The 14,055-nt window shown below is 35.6% G+C and overlaps 2 protein-coding genes across 5 annotated transcripts in view; both read left to right on the top strand.

The window, feature by feature from the left end:
* LOC131531374 (SLAM family member 9-like) overlaps nucleotides 1–5,710 on the top strand; it is a 9,004-nt gene extending 3,294 nt beyond the window's left edge. The window contains exons 1-6 of one of the 4 annotated variants that reach the window (XM_058762085.1): nucleotides 1–78; nucleotides 528–854; nucleotides 1,110–1,406; nucleotides 1,840–1,953; nucleotides 4,248–4,315; nucleotides 4,725–5,710. The exon at nucleotides 1–78 is cut by the window's left edge and continues 346 nt beyond it. In XM_058762085.1, the coding sequence (XP_058618068.1) occupies nucleotides 9–78; nucleotides 528–854; nucleotides 1,110–1,406; nucleotides 1,840–1,953; nucleotides 4,248–4,315; nucleotides 4,725–4,778 (930 nt within the window). In that variant the 5' untranslated portion in view covers nucleotides 1–8 and the 3' untranslated portion in view covers nucleotides 4,779–5,710. Of the gene's footprint in view, nucleotides 92–527; nucleotides 855–1,109; nucleotides 1,440–1,839; nucleotides 1,954–4,247; nucleotides 4,316–4,724 lie in introns of all 4 variants that reach the window. The other 3 variants (XM_058762083.1, XM_058762084.1, XM_058762086.1) reach the window with 3 other exon arrangements.
* Nucleotides 5,711–8,144: 2,434 nt separating this feature from the next.
* LOC131531401 (uncharacterized) lies at nucleotides 8,145–12,365 on the top strand. The gene is made up of 4 exons (XM_058762138.1): nucleotides 8,145–8,849; nucleotides 9,202–9,528; nucleotides 11,505–11,612; nucleotides 11,724–12,365. Exons 1-4 carry the CDS (start codon nucleotides 8,807–8,809, stop codon nucleotides 11,858–11,860), a joined length of 615 nt encoding a protein of 204 aa, XP_058618121.1. The 5' UTR covers nucleotides 8,145–8,806; the 3' UTR covers nucleotides 11,861–12,365.
* The last annotated feature ends 1,690 nt before the right edge of the window (nucleotides 12,366–14,055 follow it).

The following is a 14,055-nucleotide window of genomic DNA, read 5'->3' as shown; positions in this document are numbered from 1 at the left end:
TCATTATAATGTTAGTGTGCTCAAAGAAAATGGTCCATGTTGTCCTTTTGTTCTGCTTGTGCTTGTTGCAACTGGATGGTAAGTTGGAAATGTATGTTTTATGCTTTTTAATTTAATGTTTTTGCTGATTTAGTTCAAGCTTTGCTTTTTATATACTATAATAAGATAGATTTGCATTTGCTATCCATTAAAAAAGATATTCTGACATCGAACAGGGATATTATTGAATTTAGGTCTATCATCACAGGAAATCAAATCAAGGACAAGTTTAGTCCGCCTGTTTATATGAGCTCACCAACTCCATAAAAATGGATTCATGAGAATATCCCATTAAATATGTAAAGTAATGATAGTTTTACATTCTCAAAGTAGCTTTCTTCTTCGTATTGTTGATTGTTGATTATTTGTGTGGAATCAGAATCTTTTATTGCAAAGGTCATGTGTTTTTTATGTAAATATACAAACTACTTAACCGCCACAAAATTGTTTACCTTTTAATCTCTGACAAATCTTCATTTTTCCTTCAGGTGTGTTTGGTGATACGGTTACACTGGAGTCAGTGTCAGTGCTGGAGGGAGATTCAGTCGCTCTAAACTCTGGTTTTACTGAAATGATGGATGATGATCTGATTCTGTGGAGGTTTGGAGCTGAAAACACTTTAATAGCTCAAATCAGTGTAATGGATGGCAGCATGACTGTATTTGATGATGTTCTTGATGAGAGATTCAGAGACAGACTGAAGCTGAACAATCAAACTGGATCTCTGATCATCACAAACACCAGAACTGAACACACTGGACTCTATCAACTACAGACCAACAGTGTGAGCAAGAGCTTCAGTCTCACTGTCTATGGTGAGTTAAATATCAGTATATACAGCCTTTTCAGTCTTAAAAATGATAACATTTGAGATACACATTCCTTTTTACTTTAATTTTAAACCTATTAAACAGTTTTCTTTTGATTAATTATTCCAAGGTTGGCATCTCAGACTGTAATTTACAAAAAAATAAAAACTTAAATCACAAACACACACTGAATGACATCACAGAATCTCATTCAACACAAGAAACAGCATGATTTACTCTAATGTTTCTAATATTTCTCAGCTCATCTGCCTGTTCCTGTCATCAGCAGTAACTCTACAAACTGTTCATCATCATCATCATCATCATCATATTGTTCATTGTTGTGTTCAGTGGTGAATGTGGGTCATGTGACTCTCTCCTGGTTCAAAGGACACAGTTTATTGTCCAGCATCAGTGTGTCTGATCTCAGCATCAGTCTCTCTCTACCTCTGGAGGTGGAATATCAGGATAACAACACCTACAGCTGTGTGCTCAACAATCCCATCAGCAACCAGACCAGACATATCAACATCAGTCAACTCTGTCAGACATGTTCAGGTACAGCAGCGCTGATGTGTATATTTACTATGTGTATGTGTTTATGTTTTTAGTTCACTATAATGACTGGAGCTCGTTTCATTGATAAAAGACATGTTCAACATTTCTTGACAATTCTTGAGCTATGTTCCTTCTCTCTTTTTTTTTTTTTTTTTAAATTCAACATGAACATCTTTATCGTTTGAATTAATTATATACATATGTGCATATATATATATATATGAGCCTACATATAGAACATCACAATCCTTTGCTGCCTTTCAGCTTGAAATTAAAACACATTCAATATAATTTTACTGTAAGCCACAGTAGAAATTGGAATAAACTAAAAACCCTGAAAATGAATTTAAATGTAAAGCAGCAAAATACGACTAACTTTAATGTTCACTTATCAGTAGAACACACTAATGCCTGTCTCTCTGTATTGTTAAAGACTCAGCATCTAAAACAGTGCCGATCTCTGCTGCTGCTGCTGGATCTCTGCTGATTGTTGCTGCAGTTGGGATCTTTTGTATTTGCAGGAAATGTAGAAAAACTGATGAAGAAGGCAAGTGTTAAATGTATTAATGGCTAATACATTTGTAAAATTAATAAGTGTTATAACAAATAATAATATAGTGTAGTTCCTTTTAACCCTCATGTTGTATTGTGGCCATTTTGGCCCAGAGAGGATTTCTTTTTCATGAAAATACTAATTCAAGTTATCACATTGGACTAAAACATACTGACTTTGCTCACACAGGATATAACAACTTTCCCAAATATTGGAAAAAATTTTGGGGGGGATTTTTCCCCAAACTTTTTCCACCTCCCCATTCTAAAAAAATGCCCAGCCTGCAAAAAAAAACTGCTTATAAATTTCTTGAATAAAATTCAATATTTTTAAACAACTTTTTTTTTTTTTCATTTATCACAGGTTTTATGTTTCTTTTTGGAAATGATTGATCATAGGCATTACTGACCTGAGCTTATGGACCTCAGGTTTTGAGTGAATATTGCCAAAATTATCCACAAATAACACTTTTTTTTTTCCGCCCAAAAAGTGAGGTGCATAAACTCAGATCAATGAGACCAAATAAGTAAAGTACTTTCAATGGCAATTATGGCATATATATATATATATATATATATATATACAGGTGCATCTCAATAAATTAGAATGTCGTGGAAAAGTTCATTTATTTCAGTAACTCAAATTTTGAAACTCGTGTATTAAATAAATTCAATGCACACAGACTGTCAAAAGTCTTTGGTTATTTTAATTGTGATGATTTTGGCTCACATTTAACAAAAACCCACCAATTCACTATCTCAACAAATTATAATACTTCATAAGACCAATAAAAAAAAAAAAAAACATTTTTAGTGAATTGTTGGCCTTCTGGAAAGTATGTTCATTTAGTGTATATGTACTCAATACTTGGTAGGGGCTCCTTTTGCTTTAATTACTGCCTCAATTCGGCGTGGCATGGAGGTGATCAGTTTGTGGCACTGCTGAGGTGGTATGGAAGCCCAGGTTTCTTTGACAGTGGCCTTCAGCTCATCTGCATTTTTTGGTCTATTTTCTCATTTTCCTCTTGACAATACCCCACAGATTCTCTATGGGGTTCAGGTCTGGTGAGTTTGCTGGCCAGTCAAGCACACCAACACCATGGTCATTTAACCAACTTTTGGTGCTTTTGGCAGTGTGGGCAGGTGCCAAATCCTGCTGGAAAATGAAATCAGCATCTTCAAAAAGCTGGTCAGCAGAAGGAAGCATGAAGTGCTCCAAAATTTCTTGGTAAATGGGTGCAGTGACTTTGGTTTCAAAAAACACAATGGACCAACACCAGCAGATGACATTGCACCCCAAATCATCAAAGACTGTGGAAACTTAACCCTGGACTTCAAGGTCTATGAGCTTCTGTACCCTTCCTCCAGACTCTAGGACCTTGGTTTCCAAATGAAATACAAGACTTGCTCTCATCTGAAAAGAGAACTTTGGACCACTGGGCAATAGTCCAGTTCTTCTTCTCCTTAGCCCAGATAAGACGCCTCTGATGTTGTCTGTGGTTCAAGAGAGGACAACTGTAGCCAAATTCCTTGACACGTCTGTGTGTGGTGGCTCTTGATGCCTTGGCCCCAGCCTCAGTCCATTCCTTGTGAAGTTCTTGAATCGATTTTGCTTGACAATCCTCATAAGGCTGCGGTTCTCTTGGTTGGTTGTGTATCTTTTTCTTCCACACTTTTTCCTTTCACTCAACTTTCTGTGAACATGCTTGGATACAGCACTCTGTGAACAGCCAGCTTCTTTGGCAATGAATGTTTGTGGCTTACCCTCCTTGTGAAGGGTGTCAATGATTGTCTTCTGGACAACTGTCAGATCAGCAGTCTTCCCCATGATTGTGTAGCCTAGTGAACCAAACTGAGAGACCATTTTGAAGGCTCAGGAAACCTTTGCAGATGTTTTGAGTTGATTAGCTGATTGGCATGTCACCATATTCTAATTTGTTGAGATTTTGAGAATTTGTTGGGTTTTTGTTAAATGTGAGCCAAAATCATCACAATTAAAAGAACCAAAGACTTAAACTACTTCAGTCTGTGTGCCCTGAATTTATTTAATACACGAGTTTCACAATTTGAGTTGAATTACTGAAATAAATTAACTTTTCCACGACATTCTAATTTATTGAGATGCACCTGTATATATATATATATATATATATATATATATATATATATATTGTGACAATGGGCAGTACTATTTAATCGTCTTCTTACAGATGCTTCATTGAAACACACTGAAGAAACACAGAAATGCTATTTTGCTTTAACCAATTATTATTATTGTTATTGAAACAGTTGAGACTAATGAAGATGAGATCACTTACATTGAGCCTATGTTCTACAAAAGAAAACCACAGAAACCGGTAAGATAGTTTATTACTAATTTATGTTGTGTATCTGTGTATTATTTCAACAGTGTGTGCGCTTTTGTGTGACAGAAACAAAAGCACAAAACAGCACCATATTAAATATGTATAAAATTCACAAGATCAGTATTCAGTGAGCGAAACAGTGACTCATATGTCATAATACTCACTTCTACCGTGTACCTAAAGAGTAACAGATCTGCATTAGTTAATATATCCAGTGCTCACTCATGAAGTATTTCCTATGTCAGCTAATGACGTATCAGTCCAAATATTCAGAGTTTCACATTCTGTACATGCTTTTGTGATTCTTAAATGCTTTTAGAAAAAAAAGGATGTCACGGACATACATAAGATTAAATTACAACAGTTTTTAATTGAAATTGCTATCTTTTGTTTTTTACAGGATGTTAAAGAGGATGATCACGTGGAATATGCACCTATCGCCAAAAGAAGATGATCAAACATGTACCAGACCCGCTTCGATGACTTTCACAGGAAGCTCCTGCGACAACCTCGGAGTCTCATTTTCATCTGAACTCTTAAAAACTGTGGATTGAGCTATTGTGGATTGTTGAAGTGTGATATTCAGTGGGGGACTAATGAAATTCCCTCTTAAATAATGTGCCATGTAATACAAGGACTTTTAACAAATTATTTTAATCTTGTGGACCGCTGGCACATTTCCATGTTTGACTCTTATAGCCTCTTAAAGAATGTTTTCATTTTAACAAATCCCAAAAAACAACAAGAAACAAAAAACATTTTGCATCCTCATTTCAGAAATAGAGGCAGATTGTTTTTTTTACATCTGTACAGATCTGCTGGTGGACAGATAGGTTCTTCTTGAACTTATTGCTAGATGTTTGTGGTCGACATTTGACAAAGACACTGCGAAGGCGTCATTAGCGTGTGGTTGAAGGACTTTTTTCCATTTCTGCCTATATGAAACTTACAGTCTGACTTTAGCTTTAATTAAACAGACTTAATGGTGAGGTACTGAATCTAACAGATATAATATTCACTCAGGAAAAACACTGTTGTGTGATAAAATATGTAAATTTGAGTCAAATCAGATTTATTTATATAGTGTTTTTTTTTTCTTTCTTTCTTTCCAACACACATTGCTTCAAAGCAGCTTAACAGCAAATCTGAATGTTAATGTTAATATTATCTTAATATCTTCATGCCTTATAGATTTGAGCCAGGAGATAATATCGTTTGTATTCTGAGATGATGAAGCAATCAAGCAGTTGGTATATATTGACCTACGAAGAGCTTACAATTACATTGTAGCAAAAAATTAAATAAATAAATAAAAATAAGGCAGTTATTTCTAAGAAGCTACTGCTATTTTTGATATCATAACTTGTTTTTGTTTGTCAACGTCTGACAGTCAGTTTAAGTATAAATGCAATGTTTTATTCAGTTTTGTCAAATGTATGATACATGCAGATGTCTGATGGTTGTTATATAGCTACTTATTTTCACTTTTGGGAACACTGCTAACAAACCATATACATTTTAATAGCCTATGCTGCCACCCAAAAGCGACGTGCAGTAACTACACATTTTGTCAAAGTAGCATCTTTTAAACTTTGAATGCCATTTTCTGTGAGCGCGAGCGCCATCTAATGTCAGAAATAAGACTTTACCTCTGGAACACTTTTTTTTTTTTTTTTTTTTTAAATTTCTTAGGTAGGTCTATGAATAAATTACCACAATGGATTTACTCAAAATCGTTCTGCACATTTCAACATGCCCAAAGACAAAAGAAAATACAAAACTTAAATGTTTAATATTTAACCATTTAATATATAGTTAAATATTCAACTCAATGCTTCAATAAATCAAAACATATATTTCAGTAAAAAAATAATATGTTTTCATCAGCAGTAACCGCTTTATTTCTCAGGAAAAGGACAAAGTTCAACCCAACTTCTTTTGTTGTTTGTTGTTGCAAAATGGTGCATTTCTATCTCTGGAGGTGGAAAATCAGGATACGTTATTTATTTATTCGTTCATTCATTCCAGAAATCCACATCCATGAAGCTGTGATCCGATTGGTCGTCACTGCTCTGATGGGCGTGGCTGCTGCGGTTGCTGTTCTTCTGGTCAATGATGTCAGATCTGCTAGAGGTTAAAAGGAAATAGAAAAGATATGTGAACCTGGACCACAAAACCAGTCATAAGGGTCAATTTTTTGAATCTGAGATTTATAAATCATCTGAAAGCTGAATAAATAAGCCTTCCATGTGGTTTGTTATGATAGGACAATATTTGGCGGAGATACAACTATTTGAAAATCTGGAATCTGAGGGTGCAAAAAAATCGAAATATTGAGAAAATCGCCTTTAAAGTTGTTCAAATGAAGTTCTTAGCCATGCATATTACTAATAAAAATTAAGTGTTGATATATTTACTAAATATCTTCATGGAACATGATCTTTACTTAATATCCTAATGATTTTTGGCATAAAAGAAAAATCTATTATTTTGACCTATACAATGTTGCTACAAATATTCCCCAGCGACTTAAGACTGGTTTTGTGAAGGGTCACATATAGATATAAATATTATTTCTGACATATATTTGAGTGTTAATCATAAAGATGAAAATATATGTGGTTTCATTGTTTAGTGATGTTAAAACGAAGCTTTGCAATGCTCTCCTTTGAACTCGATTGGAAAAGGTTCATTACCCCAATCTGGTGTATTAGGGGCCATCTGGTGGACAAAACGATGAATATTCTTTAATGTTTCATTTTATTCTTTAATACTAGGCATTGTAGCCTACATTTCTTTGTCAATTAGACTGTTTTCATTCTGTTTTTATTGATTTATGCTATATTGCTATTTTTATGCAGCAACCTTGTAAATACAAATGTAATATTTGTTACACCAATAAATCACCATAGAATTGAACTGACAACTGAATATTTACCTGCTGAACTGATATAAATCTATGAATCATTCGCAGGCCTATATTATAACTGCAGGGTGTCACAAAAAATAAACAGAATCAAAATTCATAATAAAAAACAAAAAAAAAACAAGTAGATGGTGTAAAGTTTATTATGAGGCAATATAAGTGCAATAGTTTCAGTCTAACAGTTTCAGTAGAGTGACCAAAGTAGAGTGACTCTTTTATCTGGAAATAACAAATGCAAATCCAGCATATTACTCAATATATAAAAAAATAAATTAATTAAAAAAAAATGTTTTTTAAATAAAAAAAAAAAAACAGCATAAACTAAATCAGCAAAAACATTGCTATAAAATCATTTGCAATTTACCAACCATTTGCCAAAACAGCTGACCAGAAGTACAGCATAAACCATTGTCATTGAGCACTGCAATATTATAATATTATAATGAAAATCTCTGAAGTGTGTTATTAACCTAGCGTGCATGTGGATCCTCCCCATCAGTGACCACTATGAGGCGCCATGCAGGATTTAAATCAAACTCCGCTTATCAATATATAAGAACAGGAAGTATTAGTGTCGTGGAATAAATACATAACTTCATTCATAATGCTCAACCTGTGTGAAATAGAGTCTGTAAAGCTGTTTTCATGAAAAGGAAGTCAGATTATTAGGTTTGTATCAACAAGAGAGGAAATAAAAGACACTCTTTACCAACAAACAACTGACACATGCTTCTGGCATCCAATAATACACACAGGTTTTCTACTCTTCACGTCAAACATTTCTTGAAAATAAGTGAGACCACAGAAGTTTCACTTTGACAGCTATCGCATTCGCTGAATAGTGTTCATTCTCTGTGCTAGAAAAACAAAAACATGAGCTGTGGTTTTCTATGGGTCTGTTTAAACAGAATGTGGTTCACTGCAGTGGGGTATTGAACATGTTTAGGTGTGTTGAGTGAGATCTAGTTTGGCTTGTTTTCATATTTGTTGTCAACATGCTTTGTCTTTCTCACTGAAGCTGCATGCTGCATTTACAGTGCTTTATATTGTGTTCATATATTTTATCAATTCTCCTGGTGCTACACACCACAGTGCACCAGTTTCCAACTGATGATCGATAGCATAAAGGCTACAGATCTACCTAAAAGTTCATCTAACATATAGTGAATGCATTCATGTAGGAAATGCATGAACTGAAAATAAGTTGCATTTCTTTTGAGAATTTCTATGACAGACTTTACAACTCAAAATTGTGAGTTTATATGATTCTGTGGCTTACGTTGACTGCTACTGTGGAACTGTCATTTTCTTCCACCAGAAAACACGGCCAACACCCAAATGGTTTGTTGTTTATTACTGTTTCCTTCCACCTCTGTGAAGTGACACCTCAATGCATGCAAGAAGAGCATGTGCATGTGCAATGGATGGGTGCTGGTCAAATGTTATTGGTTTGAGGAATCACATGCAACACTATATTGCAGTTTAACACTGTCCTGTTAGTTCACAAGCTGTCTGTCACATACGTGTTCACATATTTAAAGTGCTATCATCTGAAAATGGTTCACATGTTTGTTTTGTTCTGCTTTTGCCATCTAGTTGGTAAGTTATAATCATATTCATTTTAAGACATCACTTCTTGCTCTTGCTTTTTTTTTTTTTTTTTTTAAATATTGTTTTTGTAAAGTCCTAATTTTGTTATAATAATATTGTTTTGAACTGCTTGTTTACATTGATTACTGTTTGTTTTGGATTTTTGGTAAGTTCTGTCACAAAAATATAGGTTAGGCCAACGTACATCATACATTTATTTTTATTTTTATTTAGGTTTGTTGTTATAGGCCTAATGCCAACATGAACTCTTAGTGAACCAGGACTAAAAACAAACAAACAAACAAGCGAAACCGAACTACAAGTGTGAACACATTCTAAATTTGTGAATCTGTTTTCTTAGGTGTATTTGGTGATAAAGATGAAGTGACATCAGTGTCGGTGATGGAGGGAGATTCAGTCACTCTAAACATTAATGTTACTGAAATAATGGATGATCATCTGATTCTGTGGAGGTTTGGACCTAAAAACACTTTAATAGTTAAAATCAATGTAATGGCCAACAGCGTTACTATATATAATGATGATGCTGATGGGAGATTCAGAGGCAGACTGAAGGTGAATCATCAAACTGGATCTCTGACCATCACAAACATCACAAATAAACATGCTGGACTCTATAAACTACAGTCCAACAGTGTGAGCAAGAGCTTCAGTCTTGATGTGTATGGTGAGTTAAATATTTGTTATATGCTACCTGATTTAACCTGCTACAGATGGCTCTTATCATTCTGATTATATTCTTCCTTGAAGAAACACACAGTCCTATATATGGCCGACACTATGGAAGCCCATTTGTGAGATAAAAAGTAGATATTATAAAATGAAAAGTAAAATCTGACTCCAGCTGAACTGTGATGCAACAACCTTGTTAGGAGCGGATGCTTTTGTTTATAATTGTAGCCTAGTGTTCATTGTTCAACTGAACTCAATGTTTGAATTTTTTTTTTCTTTTCTCTAGTATCCACATTTTTCTTCCCGTAAGAGTGAGTGTGACCATTTGTAAATTCTATGGGTCTATTTTTAACTATACAAAACAGTTCATTTTCTGCTTGATATTGACATCGGTGTGTTTTACCATATTATTTTAATATACTATCTTAATTATGAACACGGGTTTGTAGCGCAAACAGTTTTACGGTTTACTGCACATTGATATTCTTCTCATTATTTCCCTGTAGCGGCTAATGAACCAGAAGTCTCGCCCATAGGCTTACTTCCATGTTTGATGAAAAAAGCAAAATGATAGTTAGTGATGAGCGCTTTCAAAGTGAAGCTTCGAAACCTCTGCAAATCATTTGTTTCGAACCAGTGGTTCTGAGCGTATATCAAACTGCCAAAGTCACGTGATTTCAGTAAATGTGGCTTCATTACTTTATAACTGTTTCAAAATGTTTCCAATCGTGAGTGTTTACAGAGATTGCCTTCAGCGGCAAACCATTGAACCAGTGTCTGATTGACTTCCATTGCAACAAACACTGTGTTACGTCCAATGACGTATTCACTGTGTTGTGTATTGTGATGTTTTCTTCTTGTTGTTGTGGTTTTTCTCTCTCTCTGCCTCCTGCTTCTCTGGCTCCTCCCACCTTTTTCCACTCTGGCAGGTGGCTGATTGCCCTTTCCAGCTGCACCTGCTTACCAGCTGAGGAAGCAGTAGTATAAAAGCCAAGCAGAACCCTCAGAAGAAGAGAACTGGTATCCCGGATGAGCCCCCAATAATATGTTACGTCTTAAGTGTCTAGGGGTGTAAAGATAACGTAACAATATTAAGGGTTTGAAAAGAGCAGTAGCCCAAGCCCCTGCCACAGCATCACAACAACAACCACCATCCTTTAACAGGTTTTATTCACAGCTCAGAGAGTATACAATAGCTTGCAGACAAGGAAAAGTTAAAGCAAAAGGGGAAGCAAAAAAAAAACTTCAGGAGGGGGCACATTGCCAAAATAACAAACAAAAGCATTTCTATTCTGGGGGGTTAAATTCTTTCTACTCCTGTCAAAATAAAAGGAAATCAACAACAAAATTATACTCTCACTCCCTATCTAATCCTCAAACCAGGAGAAACAGGTACGGTCCAAAAGAAAAGGCGCCCACCTCCCTACAGCTTCCGAAAGGATAACAAACCGTTAAGAGAGAGCAGATTAAGCTGTTGGTAGAATAACAGAATAAATGATTAAACATCAAAACTGTAGGCTAAGTATCTTCCAATATCTGGCTCAACAAAGGGCACAAAGGTTAGCTAGCTTCTAGCCACAACAGAAGCTTAATCAACAGTTAGATTAGTGACAATAACAACCATACAAAACTCCAAAAAGCTTCAACAGGCTGGGCTGGGCACCTGGGCTGGGCTGGGCTGGGCTGGGCTGGGCTGGGCACCGGAGCTGCTCTGGAGAAAAGTTCTCTTTTTCTGAGGGTTCTGCTTGGCTTTTATACTACTGCTTCCTCAGCTGGTAAGCAGGTGCAGCTGGAAAGGGCAATCAGCCACCTGCCAGAGTGGAAAAAGGTGGGAGGAGCCAGAGAAGCAGGAGGCAGAGAGAGAGAAAAACCACAACAACAAGAAGAAAACATCACAATACACAACACAGTGAATATGTCATTGGACGTAACAACTGTATTTGGATTTATTCATATTTCTGTCATGTTCAGCTCGTCTGCCTGTCCTTGCCATCAGCAGTAACTCTCCATCTTCATCATCTTCATCATCATCAGAATGTGAACAGCTCAACTTCACTGAACTCTGTCAGGCATATGCAGGTATGTCAGTGGTGATATTAGTGGGTTTTTTTAATACAATTTTGAGATTGTGACAGAGAATAAAGCCAGCATGTTGAAAATGACAGTACTAGCATTGCTCTGTTTTTACAGCCCCAGAAGTCCGTGTCCATTGTTGTGCTACTGTTGAAGCTGTGATCCGATTGGTCGTCACTGCTCTGATGGGTGTGGCTTCTGCGGCTGCTGTTGTTGTTTTGGTTAATGACATCAGATCTTACAAGAACTGTTAAAGTTGAAAAACAATTAAAAAAACAGAACAGAACAGAAATCATAAATATTATATGTCTTACTTTAAATAGTTATAATCTGCTAAAATAAAAATACTTGAGCGCACCTACCAGTGCTTTCCTCTGAACTGTATCGAAGGTTTCCAGTACAGTTGTGGCCATCAGGTGAATATTCTTCAATATTTCATTTGAATCTGTATTGTCATTCATTTCGTATGTTGTCAATTACACAGTTTTTTTCCCCTTAAGTTATATTGATGGTTTTTCACTTTGTTTTACAGTTTTTCTTGATTGTTAACACATAATTCATCATTTTCTCTATACACAAACCTGTGTTTGTGTATAGAAAAAAAATTATCTATGCACAAACCTCAAATTTTATGTCAATTTCAAATATTTCAGTCAAAAACAAATGATCTTCCGTCAAGATCAGTTGAGAATCAGAAATCATGTTTTACAGTACACAACATAGATGGAAGGGTGGATAAATAAAATGAGATTTAAGAAACGTTTATTTTCATTGCATTACTGTAAAATTAATTGAACTATATGCACCAAAATAGAATAGACTGCCAGATATAACAGTAAAAAATGAATAAATAAATAAAATAAATGGATTGTTGTATACGCAATGACCATATTTACAGTACTATAGTAGTTTATTTAGCATATAATCACATGTGGCCCTACTTATATTATCCTGCAATTCTGATGATTAGTGTGTCATAAGTTTTTCTATATAATGGTTACACATAAGCAGCTCTCAGGTAATTAAATAAGTTTTAAATATCTTGTACAAGCAAATACTAGGGTTTAACTAACACTGCAGTATAAACTTGCAATACAAGTTATTTTAGAACACTTGGCTGATAATACATGGGGCAACTTTTGAGCAATTTTTCCAGGCAACTTTTTTTGAGCAGTGTTGCTTGGGCAGTTTCTGACTGAGAATGGGTAACAAATTTCTATCTGGATACTTTAGATCATTCGTGAGCCCTGTGTCTAACCTGGTTGCCTGTTGATGGTAACATTGCTCAAAAAGTTGCCCCGTGTATCATCAGCCTTAGATGATAATATTAGAAAATTTTAGCAACAGCTAAAGCAGGGGTCACCACACTCAGTCCTGGAGGGCCGGTGTCCTGCAGAGTTTAGCTCCAACTTGCCTCAACACACCTGTCTTGAAGTTTCAAGTATACCAAGCAAGGCCTTAATTAGCTGGTTCAGGAGTGTTTGATTAGGGTTGGAGCTAAACTCTGCAGGACACCGGCCCTCCAGGAACAAGTTTGGTGACCCCTGAGCTAAAGAATATGACTGTGACATTCAGTTAACATTATTGTCACGTAGGTCATGGTATTAATAAGGTTAACAAACAAGGAGAACTAAACGCTGGAATACGCTACACAACTTTTAAAATCTGAACAGATTTTAAAACACTCTGCAACATACACTTACCAACATTATAAACAGTCATAGAATAAAAACTGGGAATCACTAAATGACTGAGGGTCATACAATACCAGACTTTAATGTTGTTCCGATCACAACAAACCCACACAGAAACTTTTGCCTTGTTGCTAGAAATGCTTGAGAAATGAAAACAATATGCTCTCTAAAATCGGCTCAAAATATCATACATGTTTGATATCCTCCAACTGGATGGATTCATAGTCTAAGGATAAAAAGTCTGTGACCATCAGACATGATGCGACTTTCTGTGAAATCTGTTGAAACAAATCTACAGACTGGCTCTGACTTTTAGCATTGAACGTCAGCTTCTCCAGACTGTAAACTGGGGCAGAAATCTGAGCAAAAGTTGTGTAGATTATTCCAGACTTTAGTGACTATAGAAAACTGAACGGACACATAGGAACATCAACTGAAACATAATGAACAGAACAGAACAGGTTGACACTAGAGGGAGTGAAGACTGAGGCGGATCTGAAGGGAAGGAAGAGAACAATGAAGCCAAAAGGGGTGGAGCCCAAGGGACGAAGGAGGAACCTTAAAGAAACTGAAAAAAAAAATAAATAAAAAAAACTGAGTAATCAAAATTCCCTTGATCTTTTGACATAAGAGATCATTGTAGTGTAAAAAACATCCTGTAAGTTTCAGAACTCAAAACTTTCTTGTTAGTCTAAAAACAGCTTATAATGAAGCCAGTCTTCTAAAACGACAGCTTGTGGAATGTACGACATAAT

This window comes from Onychostoma macrolepis, chromosome 22 (genome assembly GCF_012432095.1).
Source record: "Onychostoma macrolepis isolate SWU-2019 chromosome 22, ASM1243209v1, whole genome shotgun sequence".
NCBI lineage: Eukaryota > Metazoa > Chordata > Actinopteri > Cypriniformes > Cyprinidae > Onychostoma > Onychostoma macrolepis.
Note: the sequence above shows the minus strand (reverse complement) of the source record. Positions and strands in the feature narration are given on the sequence as shown.